The 27,253-nt window shown below is 40.8% G+C and overlaps 1 protein-coding gene across 11 annotated transcripts in view; it reads right to left on the bottom strand.

Moving 5' to 3' along the window:
- Window positions 1-1,285: 1,285 nt before the first annotated feature.
- The window catches only part of STX16 (syntaxin 16), a 28,697-nt gene continuing 2,729 nt past the window's right edge, over window positions 1,286-27,253 (bottom strand). For 2 of the 11 annotated variants that reach the window (XM_002747714.6, XM_002747713.7), the window contains exons 2-9: window positions 21,336-21,347; window positions 12,905-13,012; window positions 12,364-12,504; window positions 11,068-11,230; window positions 9,926-10,017; window positions 9,206-9,349; window positions 6,999-7,079; window positions 1,286-4,629 (exon numbers count right to left, since the gene is read on the bottom strand). In XM_002747714.6, coding sequence (XP_002747760.2) covers window positions 4,525-4,629; window positions 6,999-7,079; window positions 9,206-9,349; window positions 9,926-10,017; window positions 11,068-11,230; window positions 12,364-12,504; window positions 12,905-13,012; window positions 21,336-21,347 — 846 coding nt within the window. In that variant the 3' untranslated portion in view covers window positions 1,286-4,524. Of the gene's footprint in view, window positions 4,630-4,758; window positions 5,048-6,998; window positions 7,080-7,921; window positions 7,996-9,205; window positions 9,350-9,925; window positions 10,018-11,067; window positions 11,231-12,363; window positions 12,505-12,904; window positions 13,013-13,130; window positions 13,241-21,335; window positions 21,348-27,253 lie in introns of those variants that run through there. The other 9 variants (XM_078372019.1, XM_078372021.1, XM_008996176.5 and 6 more) reach the window with 7 other exon arrangements.

The following is a 27,253-nucleotide window of genomic DNA, read 5'->3' as shown; positions in this document are numbered from 1 at the left end:
TAGGTAGATTTTGATGTGGCTGCAGAACTATGGCAGATGGACCAGGAAGGATTCTAGATTGCTCAAACATCAGATCAGGATCAGATTTTTTACAGAATGGTCACTAAATTGCACAGAGGAAATCTATATCCAGCCTGTTCACCTACTGTCAAAGTGAGTGTTCAAAGGGACACCCCAATGGCCACCCACTTCCAGGCCTCCTGGCAAGTCACGCCTCCAAGTCACTGGTGGCATCTTGCAGCTCTCCACTGACGGCAATGCTTCTTTAGATTGTGTTGCATGCTCTTGTAGCACCGGTTCAAGACTGGGCAACCAAAGACTCAGCTGAGAACATAACCCAAGAGGTCACCAATCACACGGGTGTTGACACCTTTATGTGATCCCCTTCGGGATGGAGGATTCTTTAATGTTATTAAAATATCATTGCCATTGCCGGTCATAGTGTTCTTAAACCCCGATGGCAAATGTCTCTCCTTTGGGAATGGATTTGATTCTTCTTGGACAGAGCCCGTGGCCAACAAGCGACTTGGGGAAATGTAATTTCCAAACAAAAAACAAGGTGAGAGAACAAGAGGAGGCGGCTGTTTCTTTTGTGTGGTTTGTCAACAGGCTCTGAAGGGAAGTGCTGTGAGTCACTGTAGCACCTCAGGACCAAACGCCAAGCGTGCCAAGCAGACCTGGCAGGACAGCTGCTATCTTTTGTATGTATAGGTTCTGGTGATGAAACCACATAACCCTACTGTGACTCAGGTCCACATCTCCCACCAGCGTACGTATGCATGAAAGTCAAGCTTCAGGACAAAGGTCCTCCTTGGGGGACCCCAGGACAGGAACAATCAAGGGGAAACACAGTCTTGGCTTTGAGTTCCACTGGCAAACACTGTCCCTGAAGTTTTGGTGTAACAGAGTAGGAAACAGTCATTTAGAAAGTCAAGTCTCCTAGAGCCTGTGTTTAAGAATTACTTCTCAACAAAGCACACCACAGTTTTATTTTAAGATTTCCAAATGTTTTTTGGTATGTACGTAAAGCATATATTTTCATAAGAAAAATAATTATCTGCCTTTTAGGCAGTTTTCCATTTTGTATATTGGACAGGAAATAGATTGTCCCTTTGAAAGCATCCAATAGATAGATCAACTTTCAGACACCAAGGCAAAGGCCTCAGGCACAAAACAAAGAGTCAGGGGCCCAAAGGATCACAAAACTGGCTGGGCCCTCCCCTAACACAAACACACTGGAAGAAACATGAGCCCACTGTTAAGATTAATACAGGATTGCAGGGTGTTCTTTAATCTGCATGATTGCTTTATTGTACAAAAAGTTTCCAGTAACAGTAAATTGGTTTTTAAAAAGGACAAAAAAGGTCATTTTGGTAGAAGCACTTCACTAATTGCTTTATTTAAGCATACAAGAAAAAAAGTCTTATCTGACCAATTAAGGTGGAAGGGTTTTATTAACTTAAGCCATTAGCTAGGATAAAACACTGAAACCACTTGTGTCAAAACAAATAAATAATGTAAATAACGCTCTCTCAATTAGCAGAGGGTGAATCCGCTTCACATGCATGGCCCAGCCAGCACCCCCACCCCCACAAACGAACACAAGAGACAGCAGTTTTCAGTTACAATCCTGGGAAAGACCAGGAGCTTTGGAAAACTGATGGTAAACATGTCTGTTTCTCCTTCTACCTCCACTGAACCTGAGCCACCCCTGGACACTTTAAAGGAGGCATATGGGCTGGGCATGGTGGCTCTTACCTGTAATCCCAGCACTTTGGGAAGCCGAGGTGGGAGGATCATGAGGTCAGGAGATTGAGACCAACTTGGCCAACATGGTGAAACCCCATCTCTACTGAAATACAAAAAATTAGCCAGGTGGGGTGGCGCGCACCTGTAGTCCCTGCCACTCAGGAGGCTGAGGCAGGGGAATCACTTGAACCTGGGAGGCAGAGGTTGCAGTGAGCCGACATCACACCACTGCACTCCAGCCTGGTGACAGAACAAGACTCCATCTCAAAAAAAAAAGAAAAAAGAGAAGACATGTGTCCAGAGGCTGCACCCAGGGATGCCCAGAGGGAGCCTGCCCTGCTAGGCCTCTTCTCCAAGGGCACATCCCAGGCAGGGGAGACTGGCCTGGGTGATCGTTACCTCCACAGCTCAACAGAGTGCAGAGAAGAAGCATGAGGTGCCCACAGACAACAGCTGTCAGTGAGTGAAGGGAAAGAAACCCTGAGGTACCATGATTCTTCTCTCTTACTTCCTCAAATGCTGCTGATCTCTCCCCAAGTACAGGCTCAAAAGAAAAATACAGTGGTTTGAGGACCCCAAGAAGTCAGCACATAGGCCCGGGGTCAGCTAGCTCCAGGCTGGGTCTATCTCTCCCCCACCTTGGGAAAACAGTCACAGTACCAGTGCCCTGGCTTCAAGTGGAATGGGACAGTTCCCCAACCTGGAGGACATCCTTAAAACAATCTCTATTCAGGTCTGTTATTTTACCCAAATAGGTGCAGGGGACAAAAACCAACCTTCATCACCCTATTTGGTGAAAATAAATATAAACAAACGATGATCTTCTCCTACAGGGTCAGTTTACTTCAAGTGTTTCTAAGACTTAGCTCTTTAAAAAAGCTTGAACAGGAATCCGGTATTGCCACTGCAGACTGTTTTTGAGGCCAGTTCCCTAATTCAGACAGCCCCACTCCTAAGAGGAGCAGGTCTAACTTGGAACATCTCAACCATGGGTTAAAATGAGCTGAGATGAAAGAACACCTCCAATGACTTTCAAGAGCTATGGAAGCCTCAACATTTCAGGGGTGACTGATGAGGTGCTGGCTTCTTATTTTCCGGCCCTCTTTCCTAAACAATACTTGTCAGGGAAGACAGGGGTTGCTTCCTGAAATGCCAGGGACACCTCTAGGTCCTTACCATTCCACAGCTACATCAGTAATAAGAAAACCAGTGGCTGCCGGAGGTGGCGCCAACTTGGAAAGGGAAGGCTGGGGCAGGGGTTTGGATGTTAAGCCCATGAGCTGTTTGGACAGCTTCAATCTCTGGACTTGAGTTTAAATTTCTGGAAACAACTTCAAAGTCAACTCTAGAGAGACATTTTAAGTGACTGGTCCAAATAAAATGCAGTACATTGAATGAGGTCATACACTTCTTAAACTTTGTAAGAGAAGCAAAACAATGGAAAAGCCATTAAAAATTACACAAAGACCATTAAAACTCTACTGGTACCAATTAAAACAAGGCCAATAAAACATGAACTACTTCAAACCTCCCATCCCTTTTCACACTATTCTACAGTTGTAGGAATGTATTTCAGCACCATATTGATAACAGGTAGGAAAATGACGAAGTCTTACTTTGGCAATCTGACCCACACTCACACAAACAAGGAGCTTCCTAGTCAAGATGCCCACAGTCCTTGGCAATGTGCCTGCTTCCTAGGCATTGCTCAGTGGCAATGGAAGAGCCAATAAATCAAATCACTGGTGGAATATTTTACTTTGAAATGGAGTGATGTTTGGTTAATAATTTGAGATCCACTAATCCTAAATGGGGTGACCCATTTAAAATGGCCTCTGTGTAAATTCACAGTTCATTAAATAGAGTCTGGTTTGAACAGGTCATTATGTAGTTAGTATATAAGTAATGGATGGAGCAAGGAGGCTGGGGATACCCACGGGGACACACTGGCTGAGACTGGTGGCTTTCCTAACACTGTCAAGCTTTCTTTTAATGCGAGATTTATTCAAATCACCAACTGTATTTTAGGTGGTTTTGCTTAGTAACCCCTTTTGGTTTACAGTAGAAAATGCAGTGCAAAAATTTTAAATAAGGAATATTCCATTTACAATTAAACTTATGAAGCTGTTTTAACTGGCCCATCTAAATGTGTTAATTAACATCAATGATGGTTTCTTATTTTTCACACTTTGTTACTCTGATCATTAACAGTGATGGAAAAGCTAAATTAAGTTAATAGGGAACAGATTATAAATTCTTAAAGGACTTCTTAGTTGTTTTCAACTGGAAAATATATAGAGAAAGATGAAGAGGCATTTTTGCCTCTACTCATCAATTTTTGGTACCAAATTTCTTAAAAACCAGATGGTTTAAAGAAAATTTTTCCAAAAATTATTTTAACATTCTGCTCAGACATGGCTGCTAAAAAAACAGCATATACACATATAATCCTGAACAGCTTCTGCAGTCCCTGTAAACTTTCAGCTCACTTTCTCTAAGAAAAATATATATGATAACTGATCACAGAACTCAATCTCTATTGTGCAGCAGTATCAAAGGTCCTTAAATTCTCAACAATGAAGGAAAAACAAAAGCCCATTCCCCGGACCACTTGAGCAGGACTAATGGAGGAGGAGTCTGTGGATGGAAAGGTTCTCTGCCCCGATGCCCTCGGATTCCTCGGGGCTGCACCTCTGACGGCAGCTGGCCCGCGCAGGCCAAGCCCCTCACACCGGGAGATGCATGCGTGTGGCACACACGAGAACCCAATGCCACTTATCGAGACTTCACGCCAACGAGGACAACAATGAGCACAATGATGATGACAAATAATATTAAAATCACAAGCATCTTCCGATTCTTCTTTTGATACTGTTCTGCCTACAAAAAGAGGAGGGGAAAAAAAAGGCAGTCATTTTCCCCAAAATCCCAAATCAGGTCCCACGCGTTTCCAGACTGAGGCTTCTGGATCTGTCTGCACAGTGACTAAGGTCTCTGCTACAGGCTACATGATCGTAATCCCTCCATCAATCCCAGGGAATTCTGTCATCAGAAGTGGAAGAGCCCCATGATCCTGGAGCTGCTTATTTGCCCTGGGCATGGAAATGGACTTGTTGGAAACCTACTACTAAGACAAAGGCTGACAGGGAAGTCAAAGCTCATGCTTCCGGATGCTGCTGGGCCTGCTTCTCCACGCTTCTCCTTGCTTCTCCTCCCGCAGGCCCTCAGTTCCTGGTCCCGGCTCCTTGAGCGAATGCGCAGCTCCTTCACCACGGAAGGAACAACCAGCTGGGGGAGCCTAAGAGGCAGGTAGGCAAAGATGTCCCCAAAGAGGCCCCATTTCGGCCTCCCTTAAATTTGGAAACAAGAACTCATCCTTTGAAATAAAAACAGACACGATACAGCAAAGGCACTCCCAAGTTCAACCTGGGGACAAGGCTGCACCCTGCTTATCTCTTCACCTGAACACCGCATCCTGGAAGCTCGGCGGGAGCACGGGAACTCCACCATGCCTGGTACAGAAATGCCAAAGGGCCCCACCTGGCTTGTGAAAGACACACAGCACTGAGAAAGGAGAGCCAGAGGGCAGAAGAGTTCAGAGGGAGCCAGGAAGCATGTCCAGGGAGAACATGCGCTGCCCTCTTCCAGACCTTGCTATGGCACAGGAGGAAGGGCAGCGGGAAGGCAGCCATGGCGAGAATGGCAATTTCTTCTCCTCCATCCCCCTCGGTGGGCTTGTTTCTGAAGCGAGCCTGCCCACCCACCTGGAGGAGCCCCTCATCCACCAGGAGGAACGCCACTGGAGAGTCGGATCATGGGGAGCAGCTCCCAAAGCTCAATCACCCTCAGACAAACCGACTGCTGAGCACCGGCCAGCCGCGGTGCTGCCTACAGCCTTGTAGCTGGAGGGAAGACGGAGCAAGCTGACTTTTCTAATAAGTAACCCAGAACACCAGGGAAGCCAGTACTAAATAATATACTGTAAAACCTCTCAAAATGATTTATAAAGTAGAACCTAAAACAAAATTTTTAGTTCCCGCTAGATTTGCTCACTCCCGCAGAGAAAGCTTTTTCTTTTATCTATTACAAAACATGTTTCACTAGTTTTTATTTAAGAAACTTCAAAACCAATGCATAATTCAGCAGCACATCAAAACCTGGGTATTACAGAATGAGAAACTAAAGTTAGTTTTCACTTTTAATAGATAGGGCTTGGCAACCAAATTAATCTAAATGCTTAAGGAGCCCCTGCTTAGACGAGGTCAGACCTCTCTTCCCCACCACAGGCTGCAATCTCATATCCACCCAGCACATGGCAACAAGCACCCTGAAAAGACAGCTCAGGGTTTCGGCTTAGACAAGGGTAAGGGCTGACTTTTTGTACACCCAATGCTACTGTTAGATGGGGTGATCTCTGGTATAGGAAGCAACTGATTTTAGAAAAATGGTAGAGTAGTCCGATAGCGAATTGGCAAAACACTCATTATATGGCTAGAAATTCCACTGGGCCTCAAAGATACAAGAAAATGGACACTACTTGTGAAGTATTGTTATATTCCTTTTAAAGAAAATATGTAACAATTATATATGAGAGCCACTCAGCAGTTTATGCCATGTTTCTCATAACATTATAAGATTCTGAAGATGCTTTCCATCTATTTTTTTAAAAGAATAAATATCATAAAAAACACCCCTGAAATAGCTTATTAGCACAGAATAGAAGAACTACTACTCTCACTTCAAAAAACTTCTCTTTTCTCAAGGTAATCCACAGATATGCTGTGGTAATTAAAGAGAAAATTAGATTTTTATCTTCTCCAGAATGATTTTACACCAGCAATTCATCAGAAATGTGTCACAACAAGAGAGGCCTGAGTGGCAACAAGCAGATTCTCAACACATATTTTATTTAACAAATGCCCATTCAATTGATTTCCTAAACAAGAAGCCTCAGAAAAGGATGAAATATTTCTAAAAGGAAGAAAATTCCAATCCCCTTAGAATTTACTGTCATAAAAAGGATTTCTTAGCAATTCTGGATCCTGGAATCATTAACTGCAATAAAATGGCAACAGCCCCCACAATTGGCTTTAAATGAAATGAATCCCTTTTTACACTACCGTATTTAGAGTGGACAACACAAATAAGAATGCTGAAGATAGTTATGGTGGAAGAGAACCCTCTGACCGATTCCTGATTATTTGAAAATAGTTCCTAAAATTCCCAGTTCTTGAAAGACATGTCATTACCTTGTGAAGTTGTTTCAAGCCATCTTCCGTTTTGATACAGGACTGTTCAACGTTATAGTCAATTCTATCAAGGACTGTACCCTAGGTAATAAATGACAGTTATAGACGATCAACAATGGCAACTGGGAAAACTGGACATCAAAAATGAGATATACAAATTACACACATCATCATCCATAAGATGATGCTTTCCTTCCCTGTGTGCTGCAGGTACACATGGAGGGCTCTGGAGTCCCCCTCAAGCAGGGTCAGGAGCTCAATGGCAGAGTGCTGGTTAGTGCCATCACGTACAAACCCGGTACTGACAGACCGGGTTTCCTTTTTGGTTTTCGCTACCATACAATATGCCATATTCAGACTTACTTGGTCCTTAAACAACATATAGTTCAGTGGAAAGAGGCTCTGAACAGCAGAGAGGCTCTGTACCCATTTTGTGCCTACATACTTGGACTCATGTAAGTAAAGAACAGCAGCACAACCATTAGGAGCAGACCGCAAACTATCATGTCTATAAACGTGAATACACATCTCTATGGGTCAGAGCAGACAATGTACCATCTAAAATTAAAAATGTGGCCTCAAGGAAAAGATGTTTAATTGTTTAATCTCTTAATACAAAGCAAAAGAAGGGGACCCTGGGCTATAAGGAAGAACAGGGCTTTTATTGGAAACATGCTGGATTAGAAGAGATAGCAGTTCACTGAGAACTGCTGGAGTAATTAATGTAACGGGATCTTTCAGAGCCTGAACACTCCATTCTGCAGTTGGTTTCAGGGGGATCAGGACCCAAATCCCTGCTGGCAAGATAATAAAATGCCCTAATCAGATTTTAACAGTGAACAACAATTTAATTCTACTTGAAAGCTAGTGGTTTCAACTGCCATTACACAATAACCTGCCAAAAATTAGAAGGGAAATCTTACATATTGGCAGAATCATTGTTGAGCTTGGTCAGAGTCAACTAGGTCTCTAAAGTAGGGTGCTCACGTTAAGTACCCTGGAGGGATAGGAAGAGAAAATTAGAACTTCTAAAAAATATTTATTAATATTCTTATAGGGAATGCCAGTAGCCTATGTATATAATTTGTAAATACACACATATACAGGCTGAGTATCCCTTATCTGAAATGCTTATTCTGGATGGGACCCAAGTCTAAACATAAAATTCATTTATGTTTCTATATACCTTATATACATGGCTTGAAAGTAATTTTATACTATATATATATATATATATATATATAGTTTTTTTGGGGCGGGGGGGACAGAGTTTCACTCTTGTTGCCCAGGCTGGAGTGCAATGGTGCAATCTCGGCTCACTGCAACCTCCACCTCCCAGGTTCAAGTGCTTCTCCTGCCTCAGCCTCACGATTAGCTGGGATTGCCGGCATGCACCACTGCACCCAGCTACTTTTTGCATTTTTAGTAGAGACGAAGTTTCATCAATGTTGGCCAAGCTGGTCTTGAACTGCTGACCTCAAGTGCTCTACCCACCTCAGCCTCCCAAAGTGGTGGAATTACAGGCGTGAGCCACTGCGCTCGGCCACAACGTTTTCAATAGTTTTGTGCATAAAACAAAGCTTTAACTGCAACCTGTCACATGAGGTCTTGTGTAGGTATTTTCTACTTGTGGCATCATGTCAGCACTCAAAAAGTTTCAGATTCTTGGGCCGGGTGGAGTGGCTCACGCCTGTAATTCCAGCACTTTGGGAGGCCGAGGAGGGTGGATCACGAGGTCAAGAGATCGAGACAATCCTGGTCAACATGGTGAAACCTCGTCTCTACTAGAAGTACACAAAATTAGCTGGGCATGGTGGCGCGTGCCTGTAATCCCAGCTACTCAGGAGGCTGAGGCAGGAGAATTGCCTGAACCCAGGAGGTGGAGGTTGCGGTGAGCCGAGATCGCGCCATTGTACTCCATTCTGGGTAACACGAGCGAAACTCCATCTCGAAAAAAAAAAAAATTTCAGATTCTGGAGCAGTTTGAATTTCATATTTTCTGATTAGGGATGCTAAGTATATATTTGTAAACATATGTATATGTGTATGTATATTCGTAAACACAAAAGGACAGGCGCGCACCTGCGCGCGCACACATACGTTGGAGGAAATGGCTCCAGTTTTTTTCCCTGAAAGGAGTACAGGAAAAAGAAGGACAGATAAGTATGGCAGGAAAGCCTATTCACAAGGAAGGCCAGCTCACGTACCTGTTCTACAATCATCGCTCCTAAGTCCCTAAATATTTCATTCAGGTCAGAAATGGACTGTACAATCTGGCGGATCTCTCGCTCCCTCTCTTCCACCATCAGTGTGTTCTGCTCCACCAGCACTAACTGGTCATCGGTAAAACCCTAGCAAAACAGTGTACAATTTGTTGGTTAGATTTTTTCCCCCCTCTCTCAGGAAAGATATGGTGTACTAGTCTAGATATAAATATAAGTTAAAGAAAATGAATATATAAGTTAAAGAAAATGAATTCTGAAAATATTTCTATAAAGCACATAAATAACAAGTAAACACTTATTTTTTCCTAACAGGAAAGATTCAAACTCCCTAAATCAGCAGGATCTAAAGCTCTGAGGCCACAGCAGGGAAGACAGAAGCCCACGTCTGCAGCTCTGCAAAAGCCCAGGAACAAAACCCCCAAAACAGCCCTCTGCTGCTCTGCATTCTTCCTAAGAAGGCAGGGTGTTGACCACTTTCCCAAATGTTCTGGAAAGCAGATTACAAGGTCTCCTTCCCTGTGGCCTTTGGAAAGGAAGAAACAGTATGGCTGTTCTTCCACCTGCTGCAAAAACAACTTGATGAATATACAAGTCAGCTGTACCAATCCACTGACACTGCAGATAAGTTTGAGGTCTAGGAGGAGAAAGCAGCAGAATGGGGTGCACAGACCCAGCAGTCAGCTTTGCAGCCCCTTCACGTACCCGATGGTAAAGAGTATTATCGTCTCCATCATCCATTAGTGGTACTGACGTGTCAAAAAAATGCTGGGATCTCTCCTCTCGATTCTTCATACCTACCACAGATAGGAATTCATTTTACTTGAATATGTAAACCACCCTGGTTATTGTTCTACCATTAAAAAGGGGAATTCTAGAGTAAACTTCAACAGTCAAAATGGAGACATTCTTAGCCACTTTAAAGAAACCTATCTCCAGTGGGAGTAGAGGGAGAGTAAAGGGTTACAAACACACAATAATATGCAGGCATTTGGGATTATCCAAGACAAAGTCACAGTGTAAATGTGCACAATTCACTTGATGCCAAGACAAAAATAACACAACCATCTGAGACTCTCCAAGTGAAACAGAAAGATTTAATCTAACTGCTGTTACAAAACATTTTAAAAAATCAATATTTCTCTCTAGAAGCATCTCTAGTAGGAATTCCAAATGGCCCTAATCAAATTTTGGAAGTAATAAAATTAAAATACAAATCTGCCAGTTGTCAGAGGGAGGGAGAACTGAAGTTTTTTTTTTTTTTTTGGAGACTGTGGGGACTTTATTGATTATAATGGCCATTTTTAAAACCCAGCTTACAGGGTGATTTGAATGAGAAGATAGCTGAAATCGGGCTTGGGGCTATTTGTCAAGTGAAACCGGTGGTGCCAGCAGAGGAAGTGTTTCGAGGACCCTGGGGAGGGACTCTCAGGTGCTCTCAAACACTTTGGTTGTTATGCAAACATGTGGCTTTCCCTAATAACAACTGCCTTTACCTATTGAGTAGCAGCTCTCCCAAACCCGAACATCTAGAAAACAACAGGTTTTTCAAATGTGCTTGATTGATTTTCAAATTCTTGCAGCTTCAATAAAACAAATTTTGTTTGCTGAGATGCTGAACTATCTGGGTGCCCTCCCCCAGCCTGCATCGGTACTCCACGCTGTGCCTTCTTTCCAAGCCAGGATTTCACGTGAGGAGGAGGCATCCCTTTATTGTGTAAGGTATGAACCTGCTCAAAAGCTAACAATGAAAGGTATTGGACTATGTGGAAAAATAGTCGCAAAAAAGAAAACAGAAAGTGCTTTTCTTACTCAAAATCCCTTCACTAGGCCCGGGCAGCACTCACGTTTGAGGTAGCCTGACTGTGCGTGCCGGAAGCTGATGGAGAGTTCCTGCAGGGCCTGCGCCAGCGAGGCCACCACGTTCCCAAGCAGCCGCCCCTCCTGCTCGGAGCAGGCCCGGGCCCGGCTCGGCAGGGCCTGCACAGCACGCTGGCACCTGTGGAAGAGCTAAGAGAACAAGCCCGAGGCTCAGGGCAAGCCTGCGAGAGAAGCCCCTCTGCTAACACTGCCATCATCACAAGCCAGAGTGAGAAGTAAGCGACTCTGTTCACTCAGGTTGGTTTAGAGAAGGGTGAACAGATAATAGGAATCTGAGGCTTAATTTATACACACAGAAAGATTTCACTGGATTTTAACTCCTGCTGTGTAGGGCCTGCTGTGTGCCCGGCTGTGCACATATCATTACATTAGATGGGCTGAGTACCCCTCATCCGAAATGCTTGGGATCGGCAATGTTCAGGATTTCAAATTTTGGGAGATTTTGGAATATTTGCAGAATACCTACTAGCTGAGCACCCCAATCAGAAAATTCGAAATCCAAAATGCTCCAATGAGCATTTCCTTTGAGTGTCATATTGGCACTCTTTCAAATTTTGGAGCATTTTGGATTTCAGGTTTTCAGATTAGAAATCTTCAACCTGTATTATCATATATCATATTATTATTATTGCATTCTTCTCATTTAATCCCTAACAAGCATCTTATGAGGATGGTACTACATTAGTCCCATTTTACAGAAGAGAACACTAGAGTCAGAAGCCTTAAATGAGAATCATGCAACTGTTAAAACGGCTGAGAGCCAAGGTTCAAACATCCCAACACTCCAGGGTTTTCCCCAAAGCACCATACTCCTCTGATAATTAGCACCCAGGAGATTTAAATAACACTGAAGTTTAAACACAAGTCCTATTATTTTAAAATTAGTCAAATTTAATATTTTATAAAAAATTTTTCTAGGTTACTTTTCAATTATAAGGACTATATTTTAGCATTAAAATTTCTTAACACTAGTATACAATATTATTCATTTTAAAATCAAATGACTGAACTCAATCATGTCTGAAATTTCATCTTAATCAATCCACAGTAGTATCTGCCAACAATTGAAAACCAGCCCCCACACCTCCCAGGCCTCACAGGTACCTCTGCTGAGAGCTGGAGGATATCAGGGCCTCCTGAGGTCCCTCTGAGAAGTTAAGGTTGGGAGGTGGACTCCAGGAGACTGATTTTGATTTGCACCCTAGTGTTTGAGATTGCCATGAGGCAGCCTGCTGGTTTCCCCAGGACTCACACACCCTCACCTGAGTGATCTCCTGGGTAGTTATCTCGATGGCGTGTTCCTCCTCACTGCTGTCATCCAGGGTGGGTCTGTTTAAATGCTTGTCATGAAGGCTGGATAATTCTTTCATCTTCTGCTTAATCCGGCCAACATCATACTGAATCTAAGCAAATGAAGTCACAGAACTCCACTGATGCCAGGCAGGCTATCGGTCTGCCTCTGAGACAACCAGCTACACTCAGCACATAGAGTTCAGTCTTCAGCAAACTTGTTGGCTTGCTGATGTGTGAGCAGCTTTTAATTCAAATTACCAGAAAATCACATAGCACTCTTCCTTGTTGCATGGGTTTTCAATTTCTTCCTATAATTCAGGTAGTTATTACCAATGTTAAAACTAAAGCAAAAATTATGAACTCGCACATAGACAAGTTAACCTAAAGCTAAAGTACTTCCAGGGATAAACATTCAAGTGTAGCCAAATTCATTTATATGACAGACATCTTAAAATACGTTGTCACAATCACTTAAAAAACAGGATGGTATGAAACTATCATGCAACTTACTTCATCCACTCCATCCACCCATTTAGGAGGTGACCGTTTTGTCACACCAATTGTTGCTTCTGGATCTAAGCTGATGCCTGACACCAGTGCCATACGGTCATCAGCAAGCTATAAGAAAGTAAAGGGACAGGAAAAAAAATTATTCCAATCCAATTTAGATACAAATACTCTTAAACCCTCTTAAATGTTGCTCCCTGAAGATACAGAAAGGAGTGAATGCACTTGCCTGTATTATAAACTTGCTTTTGATAACTGCTACGATTTGGAATTGTTTTCCTATCTTTTCATGCACCAGCTCTTAATTTCCTTGGACATACTTGAGAACATGAATTTGACTTGATCTGGCTATAGAAATGTAATGAAAAATCAACAAAAGGTCCTTAAAATAAAGACCTCTTAGAACTAGTACTGTGATAGAATATCATGAACCTCAATGATTAATCTGATCAGTTACAAGTGAAAAAAGAAAACTAGGCGGTAAATGAAACGACTACAAAATGCTCAATAGTAGGAAGGTTTACTTAAATATGCTTATTTTGGGAATAGTGCTGATCCAGTTATCTCAGTCACACGATCATTAAGCATGTGTTAAAATGTGTGAAACAACTGCTTTTATGGCTAGCAAATTATCTACTGTTTGACAAAAGCAATCCTTAAAATCTCAATGCAATCTTAGACTGTCATTTCTTTTCTTCAGTTAAATATCCACAGGCAACATTTCCCCTTATTTTGAAATGATACTGATGGTTCTTGTTTAACTATATAAGACACTGCTGTAGAAAGCTTCTAAGAATGGGAGGGAAATCAGCCTGGCATGGTGTAATCCCAGCACTTTGGGAGAATGAGGCGGGCAGATCACCTGAGGTCAGGAGTTTGAGACCAGCCTGGCCAATATGGTGAAACCCCGTCTCTACTAAAAACACAAAAATTAGCTGGACGTGGTGGCTCACACCTGTAATCCCAGCTATTCAGGAGGCTGAGGCAGGAGAATCGCTTGAACCCAGGAGGCAGAGATTGCAGTGAGCTGAGATCATGTCCCTGGGTGACAAGAGCAAAACTCCGTCTCAAATTAAAAAAAAAAAAAGAATGCAAGGGAAATCATGGATTTGGCATAGTTAAGCTGTTTTCTTGCCTGCAGGCAGTGAATGGGTTGAAAAGCTCCAGAGCTCAGAATTTTTAAATGCCAGTTTCTAGAGATCCAAATGATGATCAAAAATATAATGGAAAATAGTCTACAAAAGTCCTTTACAGATAATACTTTGGAAATCTTCTAAATCACGCTGTAGAGTTGGTGAAAATTTTTTATTGTTCTTCCCTCTTCCTTGCATTTATCTAAATTTATTTTTTCAGTCACTCAGTAAATACTTATTTGCTTTTCTAACAATAAAGGAACAAGACAAAAATTTTAAAATCTACAGATGAAAAGGGGAAAATATAAAGAAAAACTTCAAGTAATAGGCCCTAAATCCTAAAGTGTTCACAGTAAAACTCTTAAAAGCAAATTAGTATCTTCACCATCAACCTCCCTGTACACACACCCTGGGGTGGTTCTGCCACCATCTGCTTCAGGCTATCTGTGTACTCTGGGCACGTGTCCACTCAGGGAGCGCATCCTGTGCAGTGACCATGCTGGAGGAACCAAGCCCCATTAACTGCTCCCAGCACATCCAAGAGCCGTGATTAAGCCCACGGTGCTCAAACGAGGCACGGATGCTGCAGGCCCAGTGTCATTTCAGTTCTTAAACAAATGGTGTATCATCCAAACCCACACTGTCTGGGGCTCCCAGGCTATGAAGTGGTCATTCTTAACCACCACCACCTTTTGTTTGGTTTTAAAAGTCCACTAATAGGAATTTCATAGTCTTTACATTATTTTAATCCTCACAAAAACTAAGTGAGGTAGGAACTTTTTTTTTTTTTTTTTTTGAGACGGAGTTTCGCTCTTGGTACCTAGGCTGGAGTGCAATGGCGCAATCTCAGCTCACCGCAACCTCCGCCTCCTGGGTTCAAGCAATTCTCCTGCCTCAGCCTCCCAAGTAGCTGGGACTACAGGCGCGTGCCACCATGCCCAGCTAATTTTTGTATTTTTAGTAGAGACGGGGTTTCACCATGTTGACCAGGATGGTCTTGATCTCTTGACCTTGTGATCCACCCGTCTCGGCCTCCCAAAGTGCTGGGATTACGGGCGAGAGCCACCGCGCCCGGCCGGAACTATTATTTTAACCTATAAATGTGGAAATTGAAACCGAGAAAAGTCACTTGCCCAAGGTCACAGAGCTCTTATGTGACAGACTGAAACCTGGGTCAGCTGACTCCAGAAACCCCTTTTGCCTTAGAAGATGCCAGTCACTCCGGAGGCCCATGAACTATCACTGCCATTTGCTAAGAAAATGAATCAAGACAAGCCATCCAATTAAAACAACAACATAGAGTAGTTTGATTCATTGCCCACTAACGGTACCAGGGACTACAGGACAGGCTCGCAGTGAGTAAAGATCTTCCTCTCTTGCTGACCATCTGTGGACAAAGAGGAGGCCTACATCCAGCGATCAGAGGCAGACTTGCTTATTCAACAGTCCTGCTCCCAAGTCACCAACAGGTACACAACTCTTTGGAAGACACACTGACTAAAACACAGAGGCCCAGTTCCCAGCGCCCATACATCAGGTGCTGTCTACAGAATTACTGATGGACTGGAACAGAACTTGAACTCCAGCTATTTATACAAAGTAAAATCTAAAATTGCTAAGTACCTCTTTGTGGGTCCTAGAATTCCCCCAAGCCAGTTTATTATCGAATCCACTATATTTTGTTATCATCCCACATTTCAATACGGTAATTATTTATAGTGATTTTATAGCTTTTAAACTCACGATCTTATTTTGTACTGCTTTTACTGTTTACAAATAAACATTAAACTAAAGAAGATAGAGAGATGGTATCTATCTAAAGTGACTTGCATTGGAATTAGTATTATTTTATCTGAAACAACAAATTATAAACCACATATGAAAAGTTGGTTGTGAATACATTCTTTGAAGCAGTACTTGATTTTGTGTCATGTGTTCCCCCCAAATTAGATGTAAATCAAAAGTGGGGAGAACACACTCTTTGTTAAGGGTCCTAAGGAAGCTTTCTAATTAAGAGATCCCTACACGAAGGGCACGGATGCCAGCCGGCTCAGCTGGGGTACTAGTACTCCACACACTGTATCAGGATTTAGCCAGTAAGAAAGAACAGTTAATTCTTTGGGAATGAAATCTTTAAATAGTGAATAAGTTGTGTCCTTTATGATACAGTCTATAGCTATAGTTACGTATATGTATAACATCATGATAAAGAAACACCACCCCACTGAGAAGAAATGTTTCATTCCTTTCATCAGTATGGATCTGTAATGTGTATCACACTATGTACTATTAAAAAAGATGACAGTATGTTTTGGGAAGGGAAAACAAATGTTGAAGATAAGGGTCAACTATTTGAAATGGGAACAAATATGGACATAAAAAAAATTTTAAGTGCAAAATAAGTACGCTTTTAACTTCAGAAACATCACTTCCCATTTAAAAACATGTCTTATTTGTTGAAGATCCAACGAACATATCAATTTTCAAGTTGCCATCCTATTCCATTCAGATCTTTAAAAACGGCCAGATTTCTAATTCTCTCTACTTCTGCTTGGTGAATTTCAACATGGTGCCCCTCCAAAAACATGATGTTGGTTACTAAAGATTCTTTAAAAATAATTTTGTGGCCAGGCACGGTGGCTCATGTCTGTAATCCCAGCACTTTGGGAGGTCGAGGTGGGGAAGGGTATATCACTTGAGGTTGGGAGTTTGAGACCGGCCTGACCAACATGGAGAAACCCCGTCTCTATGAAAAATACAAAAAATTAGCCGGGTGTGGTGGCAGGCACCTGTAATCCTAGCTACTTGAGGGGCCAAGGCAGAATTGCTTGAACCTGGGAGGCAGACGTTGTGGTGAGCCAAGATTGCACCATTGCACTCCAGCCTGGGCAACAAGAATGAAATTCCATCTCAAACAAATAAAAAATAAATAAATTTGTGCTTCTAAAATAAAAAATCCTTCCATATTTTTAAAATTAAAATTGTACTTAAGAGAATTAAGATTTCTTGTCTCTTTGGTATGTAGTTCCTCTCTCCAAGAACTACTAGGGTCCACTAGCCTAACCTAGAGTCATCCTTCCTGAGAGAAATGCAAAAAAATTTCAGCAGATGATCAAAACAGCATAGCCCAATTGCTCTCCTGCCAGTCTCACTAAAGGGATCTTTTGCTCTTGATCCACTTTAGATATTGACATTTGTCCCTTTAAAGAGTACCAGCCAGTATGAACAAGTTCTCGATCTATGGAAGGAACATACACACACTCTCTTATAAATCTAGCTGTTCCAATTCTATGGCCCTTCTACTGTTAAAAACCCTGCCTTTCCCCGAAGGCTGATTTAGTGTAGCCTAAGATTACAGAACTAGGAAAGGCTCTGTGGAGACTGAAAAAGTCAGATACACCCCCTGCCCATCTAAAAAAAAATCAACTAAGCTTAGCCATAACACATTGGTATTGAGAACAATACTGATAATTCTGTACTATCTACGGCACTGAACATTTAAAAAGTCCAGAAGGGACACTGAAAAATCAATGGACTGGCAACTCATACTTCCAGGTAAAACTCTGGGAGCATGTATGATAAAGTCAGAGCACTTCGCTAATAAGACAATTAGGCTTAGGAAATCTCAGTTGCTGGAGAAAGGAACAAGCATGTGGATAAAAGAAAAAAGTGATGTCAGCACTACATTTTTCTAAACCTGTGTTAATTTTAAAATAATACTTTTTCTGATTATGAAATTAATAAATGGTCAAAATAAACACTTTAAAAATGGTATAGGATGGGCGTGGTGGCTCACACCTGTAATCCTAGCAATTTGGGAGGCAACAGCGGGCAGATCACCTGAGCAACATAGCAAAACCCCCCTCTACTAAAAAAATACAAAATACAATTAGCCAGGCGTGGTGGCACACACCTGTAGTCCCCGCTACTTGGGAGGCTGAGGCAGGAGAATTGCTTGAACCCAGCAGGTGGAGGTTGCAGTAAGCTGAGATCACACCACTGCATTCTAGCCTGGGCAAGAGAGCAAGATTGTCTCAAAATAAATAAATAAATAAAAATAAACAAAGAAAATGGTACAAAAAATATAGAGATAAAACACTTGAGAATCACATCACTCTGATACTGTTGTCAGCGTGGATTTTCCTTTTTTCTCAAGTAACATACACTTTTGGGCCTTCTCTGAGCACTGTACTGAGCACTGCTACTGGCCTGGCCCAGGCCGGTCCCAATAACAATCCTTCAGAGGGGTGCCACTCCCTCCTTTACCAACATAGACATTGGGGCCCGGCCCAGCCTCTCCCAGATGGGCAACAATCATCCGTCCTCAGGAAGTGTGGTTTGGGGGCTTAACATTTATATCTTGTGATTTTAAAAATAATTCTTATCTCGAATTTAAAAACTCCCAAACGTGAGGGATTTCTTTGTCATAAGATGGAAGCAGACTGAAGACAGAGAGCAAAGGAGAGGGCCAGACACTTCCCTGGGTAAAAGAACCAAGGGTGGGCTCGGCTGTCTCCTCAGGGAACAGCTTACTTAGTGTTCCCTCAGAAGGAAAAGTGACATCTCCAGGGTACTTAGGCTGGAGGAGGAGAATGACAATCAAATATGAACAGACTGCAAGAAGACTCCGAGCGAGTGGGGGCGTCAGATGCCTTTACTCTGGGAGGCACCAGTGATACCCACTCAGGGACATTTGCTCAAGCCTCACCTATAAAGCGGTGGCTACCATCTAATCCACTCTGGAGCTGGGTGTTTACTATGTCCAGGAGACGCCAATGCAAAGGCATGCTTCAGATTCAAAGAAGCCTCTAGACACTGTCCCCAACCACACCCCCAACTCCTAGGCCAGTACCTGACACTGCAGAGTCCTGAACGCACAATCACAACCAGCTGAGTAAGCTGACAAGAAACGAGTGGAATGAATGAACGAGGTAAATAAAATGTACGTCACAGACAATTCTGGAAGCCACACTTCATGAAAAAGATAATGGTGCTGGACAAAAGAGCAAAAGCGGCTAGTGAAACGCACAAGGAAATGAGGAGGCCATGGGCACCCATGCTGAGGCAGCAGCCTGCATTTCTGACAGCACTGGGGTGCGTGTGGGGGAGACAGTGCTCTCTGCGCAGGGCCTCTGATCATAGAGCCTAAAGACTCCCTTTTAAGCCCTCAGAGGTGAAGCATAAGAAAATCAAGAGGACCTGCCAAGTTCATGCAGTGAGTAGCCAGTTTCTGGAACTTGCTGCCTGAAAAAGGAAGTAGAAAAGACTGGAAATTGGTTCAGACAGCAGACCCGAAGTAATTATGACCATTTATGTGCCCCTCCTTGGAACATTATTCAAATGCTTCTTCAGCCTAAGTGGTTCCATAATTTGTTACCCTCCCCCGCACCCTATACACTTCTTTTGAGGTCATAAGCTCCATATCTTCAAACTGTTCAGCCAGGAGCAACATTTGTTTTAATACAGAATGCCTGTTCTCCAAGCCCCCAAGCCTTAACATTTTTAAAGACTGGTCAGCAAATCCATCCACTTCCACTGTACTCCAGAGATTCCTACCTTCATGTGTGTGAGCTGGGCCCTCTCCAGGGCCCAGTGCCCAGATGGTATGCTGGCAGTGAGGTTCCTGAATGGGACAGGAAACCCCCACGCAGGCATGATCATGACACCTGGCTCAGTCAGCTACCAGCTAAGTGGTTGTTTTTATTTAAACTAATTGTTTTTAGTGGCAAAGTAGACATGCACATGTTTAAAAATATATATCCACCCTAAGAAAAGGGTTTGCAATAGAAAGGAAGTTTCTCTTCTATCCCAGATGTTTCTTGGAGTATATCCACTGTTAATGGTTTCTTATGTGTCTTTTCAGGAATTTTTTAAGCACACGCAAGCATAAATATGAGTTATTATTCCTGGAAAAAAAACAAAAAGGAACAGGAATCACATTATCCATGCTACTCTGCATCTGGGTCTTTCTACTCCGCCACGTGTCTGGGGCTCATTTCACTGCAGCCCTCATAGTGAACCTCACTATGTACCTGTTACAGAGGATCAGAGATACCACACAATTTATTTAACCAGTTCCCAATGAAGGATACGTAGGCTGTGCTCACTTTGTTGTTATTATCAAGAAGTTGTTTTTTTTTTTTTTTTGAGACAGAGTCTCACTCTGTTTCCCAGGCTGGAAGGCAGTGGCTCAATCTCGGCTCACTGCAACCTCCACCTCCTGGCTGTCAAGCAGTTCTCCTGCCTCAGCCTCCCAAGTAGCTGGGACTACAGGCACACGCCACCACGCCCAGCTAATTTTTTAATGTATTTTTTTAGTAGAGACAGGGTTTTGCCATATTGGCCAGGCTGGTCTCGAACTCCTGACCTTCTGATCCACCCACCTCAGCCTCCCAAAGTGCTGAGATTAGAGGCGTGAGCCACCATGCCCGGCCAGTAGTTAAGGTTTTTAGAATTTATAGGTAGATCTCAATCTACTAGTTAGGACCCCACTGGTTTTAAAAACAGTGATCCTAATCCTACTTTACTCTTCTCACTTATAAATTAAACAAGAACAACCCTCACCTCTCCATTACTCTATTTAAAAGGTCTATCCTCAGGAAAAACATTCTTACCCCTTCAATGCTGAAACAGACACAGACACAAACATTAACAACAGTTTAATCTTATTTTTTCTCAACCCTTTTACTAGGGCTACTAAAAGAAAGTGCTTTGAATATATACTCTCTCCACCGTCTGGGCAAGATGCTACTAGCTAATAAAAAGGCCAAAGGCTCCCCCAGCTAGGAGATGCAGAACTGGGCCCAGGTGACAATAGCTCCAGGTGCATCCACAGGGTGTCATTTCATTCCAGACAGGAGTGACCAGGTAGACCCTCCCACAGTTGCCATGGCTACAGTCCTTCTCATTTAGGGCCTTCACAGACACCCTGACCTTCTATACTGTCTACACGAGCAAGTGCACGACTCATCTCTCAGAAATCAGGAAGCTACAGACATAATTCCCAAAACATTCTGGCTTCTTGAAAAACGTGTTTAACCTTTACTGCTTCTAATGTTGAGACACTTTCCCAAGAGTAGTAAACAATGTTCCCAAAGCCTTTTCCAAATCATCAGTTCACATGATGTGAAAATATATTAAATTCTAAATATTAAACTGTTAAAAACAATCAAAGTAATGAAAACAAATGCTAAAGTATTTATAAGCTCTTAGCATTTTATATATGAGCAAAGACTTCAGGAAAAGCAGGTATTTTATAAACTCAAATTACTCAACATATAAAAATATTCAAAACACAATACCTCGTCCAGCTCCTGAAGAGACATGTTGTTCCCATCAGTCCCATCCAGTTAGGGAAAGCAAAAAGAAAGCAGCATGGGACAGACAGACAGACAAGGCATGGTCAGTTGAGAAAACACTGAGATTTTAAGCCGACTAAATAAAACGATCCACTAAGCAAGGCATTTTAAAAAAAACTCCTTTTGATCTTCCTTTTTAAAAATAAGCTTAAAAATCAATATATGCTTTTATTTTTATTTACTGTGGTTGTTTTGAAAATGAGCTAGGATTTAAACAAGCAAAAAAATGGTTGTAAATATTAAAATACACTGGAAACATATAAAACAAACCTGCTTTAGTTTCACTAAAATATGCTGTTAATGTGTTTCATAAAGACCAAATATCATATACAATACCACATTTTAAATTTCCCTTAGGAAAATAAGAGAGCAGAGCTACAATGTAATTTTATCATATCAAATAAATGTACATTTTAACATGTAAATCAGACCTGCAAATGCAACAAAATTTAAAAAATGAACGAACCACAAACATTGTCTGAGCTGTATTCAGATAACATGTGAGTGACCACATATGAAAAGCCTCTGCAAATGACATCCTGCAGACACGGCTCCATCCCCGATGATAAGAGAGCTGAGAAACCACTCTTTCCCAGAGAGAGACACAGGTGGCAAAATAAAAGAAAAACTCTTACCATTTATTGGTATGTATTATTATTAGCTAGAAAGCACAGTTACGTGCAAAGCTCTTATAAAAGCAAGCAAACAAGACAAAACAAAAGGTAAGAATAATTTTTTTTCTTTTAAGGGGAGTGGGAAGGGAGAAGCATGACACCAGAGGGTTAAGTTTCAATTTAAAACTAAAGATTCTTTTTCAGATCAACATGGAACTCTATCTTCCGGACAGACATTTACTAATGACAGATAATCTAAACAACTAGGCTTTTTTGGTACAGTATTGATCACTGAAATAATTAGTGGTGAAATTCAACAATCAACTGTGTTTTTTCATGGTTAGCAGTAAATTTAGAAAATGAAAAAATAGCTTTCTTATTTAAAAATTAATAGTGTAAATGAAGCTGCTCTAGCAGGGTCAAAATATCATTAAACAATGACAGCAATAAAAATGTAATCAAACTTTACTCCATGTAAAAATTCAATTAGATGATGTTATAGAAAGCTGAAAATCCTCTTCATTTTTTCCATAATTTGCTATGAGAGCAAAAAAGAACTCTATCTATATACACACCCTGCCATAATAGTACTAGATGATATTAATAAAGACAGTATCAAATGGAAATCTGATTTAATTACCTTTTACTTTACAAAGAGATTTTTTTTTTTTATTTTTTAAAAGCTTAACACTAAGAGAACATTGAAATCTCTTATTAATAAAACATGTTGCACAAAAAACCCCTAAATTGAGTATCTCAGGCTCCTTCCTATTCTGCAGCAGCTCCTGGGCATTTAATCTGTGAGCAATGTACTATTAAGCCTCAGTTAAAATCTCTGCGGCACATGTGCCTATGCTCTTGGATTATTAACCGAGCACACACACCCTGATCTTCTTATTTCTACAATTATTAGTTGATGAGAGGTGAAATCAGAATCATGGGATTCTAGGGCTAGAAATAAATCTTTTCTTACAAATAAGAAAACTAAGCTTCACAATGTAGAAGAACTGCATTGCTGGAAGGCACAGAGCTTGTTAATGGTCAGAATGGGGGCAGACCCAGGTGGTTCAGGCCTCTTTCCACCCCACCTTCCAGCCTCTCTAATTTTATTAACAATTCGGGGAATTACTTGTGATAGACAGCTACCACCACATCAGGAATATTAAATTCAGGTCACCTTTTCAAAGACCCTCCCCACCACTCTGCTACTTAAAAATAGAAGGCTTTCAAAACTCTGCCTGCCACCAAATTACCAGGAAATTTAGTCAAGATCTGAATTAATTAAAACATTTAGAATTACCATCAGGAAAGACCAAAATATAGCCAAATGAAAACACGTTACTCCACATCATCACCTTCTAAATCTTCATAATGTCTAAATCTAGGTTTCTGACCTGCCAATGGCATGCAATCAAGCAAATACTGAAAACTCCAAGCAGCATGTGGAATTTATAGTCTAAAGAACTTTCTACATAAAACTGAAAAATAAGTGGAAACTCATCTGTGTTTACTCAGGAAGTCTGGAAAAGTTGAGCAAAATGAGTTGGAAACACAGGTCTATGCTATAGTGATATTTACTTTATTTCCGTTACTGCCAAAATAAAAGTTTGCTTCACTTTTATCCAACAAAGTACCCTTATTCTCAAAGTAAGCCTCACTGCTCCCATGGAATCTTTAAACGCAGAAAAGCAAGTAGATCTAAAGAGAAATATACAATGATTTCATACTTGGATTCTAAAGACAGAACTAATTTTCCAACAGACTCAGCTTGGACTAAAACTTAGAGCCTTCAATCTGCAAGTTAAAACTGACTATGTAAGGTTGTAAAGTGAGATAAAGAAAGATTAGCCTACTGCAAGAAAAAAAAATTGTTTTAAAATAATAGGTCCTTCCATTTTCCAGGATCTGCAGCAGAAGTTCTGAAAATGCAGCCAACACCAGAATGGCCCAGGAGGTGAGCACGGGGCTCTGAAGCCAGGTTTGCCAGAGTTCCAGTCACAGCCCCCAACCCATCAGGTGGGTAACCCTGGGCCAGTTTCCTACCTCCTCTAATATGTTTTCTTATCTTTCTCTGAGAAAAGCAATAGTACTTATTTGATAGAGCACTGTGAAGCTGAGCTGAGCTTACACATGGAAAGGGGTTAGCCCAGAGCCAGGCACATAGTAAATTCTCCATAAATCTTAGGTAATATTGTAGCCTGAATAGGGACTTCAGGTTTCCTATAACCATAGTTAATCCTTAATTTTTTTTTCCTAAAGCACACATTTTATTAAAAATAATGTGCTTAAGTTTCAAACTAATCTAAGACCAATTAACTCTAGCTTCCAATTATAGAAATCTAAGACCAATTAACTCTAGCTTCCAATTATGGATTATGCATTATTTTAAAGCAGAGTATAGATTAGGCAGTAAACACTAACAAAGTAGGCTCCAGCCCCCATATCAGATCCATTCCAGGCGATCGAAGGAAACTACACAAATCCACAGAATTTCATCACATCAGAGGAGCATCTTAACATCTATCTTTCATTCATTTCTGACAATTTTTTTTGAATGATTGTTTAGCTTCATAAATCCATTTCAGTTTCCTAAAGCTAGCTGCTTGAATGAGCTGCTACCTTAAAACCTGCCCTTGGCTGGTATAATAATGTGAAAGTTACTTTTGCACCTTACTGGGGCTACTTCTAAGGAGTTTTGTCAGAAACCTTGGACTGACAGCCATAACACTGTTGACTATGAATTTCTCCTTTTCAAATTAAAGGAAAGTCAGGAGAAACAATGTATTAAAACAAGCTGAGAAAATACCGTCGAATTGATGATAGGGCACTAGAAATGATCTAACTCAAACCCCTCAATTTACAAATGAGGCAAAAGATGTCCAAAAAGATGAAAACCTTGCCTAAGGACACATTCTGAGCCTGCAGCAGAACAGGACTTAGGCCTCAATTCTCAGATTCAATTCTCAGTGCTCTTTCCTTTATTTCATGCTGCCCTGAGGCATGAACGTGACGGGGCACTCAAAACCGAGGCCAGAGCAAAATGCATGAGAAATACAACAGCATTTTGTTAGGAGTGTATAAAGTCAAACCCCAGTCTGTTTTTAACAATTAGTTTGACTAACATTAACACCACTAAGAACACAAAAAAGTAGAATTTTGTTCAGTTCTGGATGCTGAACTTTAAAAAGGATACAGAAAAACTAAACATCATTTATAGGAAAGAAGCTGAACCACTCTGAGCTGGGACTGCTAAGCCTGGAAAGAACGCTGGGTAACAAGGCTGTGGGATTACCAGACAGAAGGAAGACCCTAGGGGACAGAACTGAAAGCAGGACCCCAGGACACAAATAGTTGGGATTAACAGGCAGAGTTTTTGGTGGTAAAAATCATGGAGCTGTTGGCATTTCCCATCATTGTCATAGAATGGGGCCAAAGACAGGCATAAGGGGTTATCAAAAATGGAGACGCTGGGCCAAATGGCCTTTAGGTCCCTTCTGGCCCATGAGACGTTGTGTTTATCTGGTCACTGTGTTATTCCTCCTTAAATTCCTGTTTATTTGACATATTTCCCTGAATGCTGCAAAACCCTATATGCATGCATAGGTTCCACCACAACAATCAACATCTGTTCTCTCAAACTAGGATGCAAAAAAAATGCATGTTTAACGTGGTTTTAGGTGTGCTTTGCTTTGAGGTGTGAGATATACACTACTCTGCAACCAATTTCTGCAGCTTTTTCCTCAAATAAAGATGTCAAAATTTAGGATTATAATTTTTTTAAAAAGTCTTTTATTGTAAGCCTATTTTTAGTTTGTATCAAATGTATCAAGATCAAAGTCTAAAGCCTTTTCTTCCAATTAGAAACTTAAAATTCCAGGTTATTATTTTTTTAATTAAGTTAATCTCAGGTTTAGTTACTTCCTTTTAAATTGCCTGAGTGTTAGAAATATATTTACAAATTGTCTCTTTTTAACTTACTTTAACTAATATATCTAAGTTTCTATTTAAAAATTTTCAAACATGTAGAAAAGCCTATAAAATGGTAAAATGTCCCTTACATACTCATCACTAGACTCAACAATGAGTAACAATTTGCCTTTATTTGCTTCCTCTATTTTTGGAGGGGTTAAGATGCCTCCACGTTTCACCACTAAACATTTCAGTAGGCATCTCTAATAAAATCAGCAAATTTAATTTATTATAATTAATTTAATAGTTCCTTAATGTCACCTAATACAGAGCCCATATTCAAAATGACAGGTACTGTACTGTTGGATTTGCTACACGGCTTTGAAATTTACAAGTCAGAAACAGAGGCTTTAAATTTTTTATGAGCTAGATATGCAGTGAAAAGCATTGCTAAGAGTTAATATGGTTTTTACAAATTGTGTTAGACATGCCTTTTGCTACAAAATGTTTATTAAGCTTTTCCAACTTCCAGAAAAGTTGAAAAAAATCGTAACCTCTACTTAGTCCTGTTAGCATTCTGCCGTATTGTGTGCAGAAACAGATTTCATAATCACCTGTAAACAACGTGAAGATTTAACACTTCAAAAATTTATGACGTGTCATCTTTTTCAAAACACACACAATTAAAATATATAAATCTGTGTTTTCTTTTTAAATTTAATTCAGGCAAATTATGTTTGTTAGACTGCAATACCTATTTTTTAGATAGTATGAACTGACTATAAGACTATTTTAAATTATATGACTGCTTTCAATGATCTGAGAAGGATTTTAAAATGGTCAGACTAATATAAACATTTTCAATGTTATGACATTGAGAAAACATTTTTTAATGTTCTGACTTAGAAAAATATTTTTAGTTGGGTTTAGAAATCTATTTTCAAAAAACTGTGAGTTAGCTAAATATATCTGTATATATCCTGACATATTTTTCAAACTGTATACTTTAGCTATCCATTTTTAATTATTTTGTTTAGCTTAAATATTTTTTTTAAATTGCCTTAGAAAATAATTTTCTAAAGTGGTTTGATTCAGAGATGCACTTTTAAAAAGCTTCCAGTCTCAGCTACTAGGTTTTTAAACGGTCTGACTTGATGGTTAAAAAAACAAAAACAAAAAAACTCATGTTACCCAAAGGTTCAGGGTATTCTGAAACTTAATGATTAAAAATTGAAAAATAAACAATATGTTTTTTAATCAATTAAAACTGATACCTTAGAAATCTTAATGAGTTTCAGCTGTTTTTGAGGCAGCACAAAATGAAGTCATTTAAGGAAC

Source organism: Callithrix jacchus, chromosome 5, assembly GCF_049354715.1.
Source record: "Callithrix jacchus isolate 240 chromosome 5, calJac240_pri, whole genome shotgun sequence".
In the NCBI taxonomy this organism is placed as follows: Eukaryota; Metazoa; Chordata; class Mammalia; order Primates; family Cebidae; genus Callithrix; species Callithrix jacchus.
Note: the sequence above shows the minus strand (reverse complement) of the source record. Positions and strands in the feature narration are given on the sequence as shown.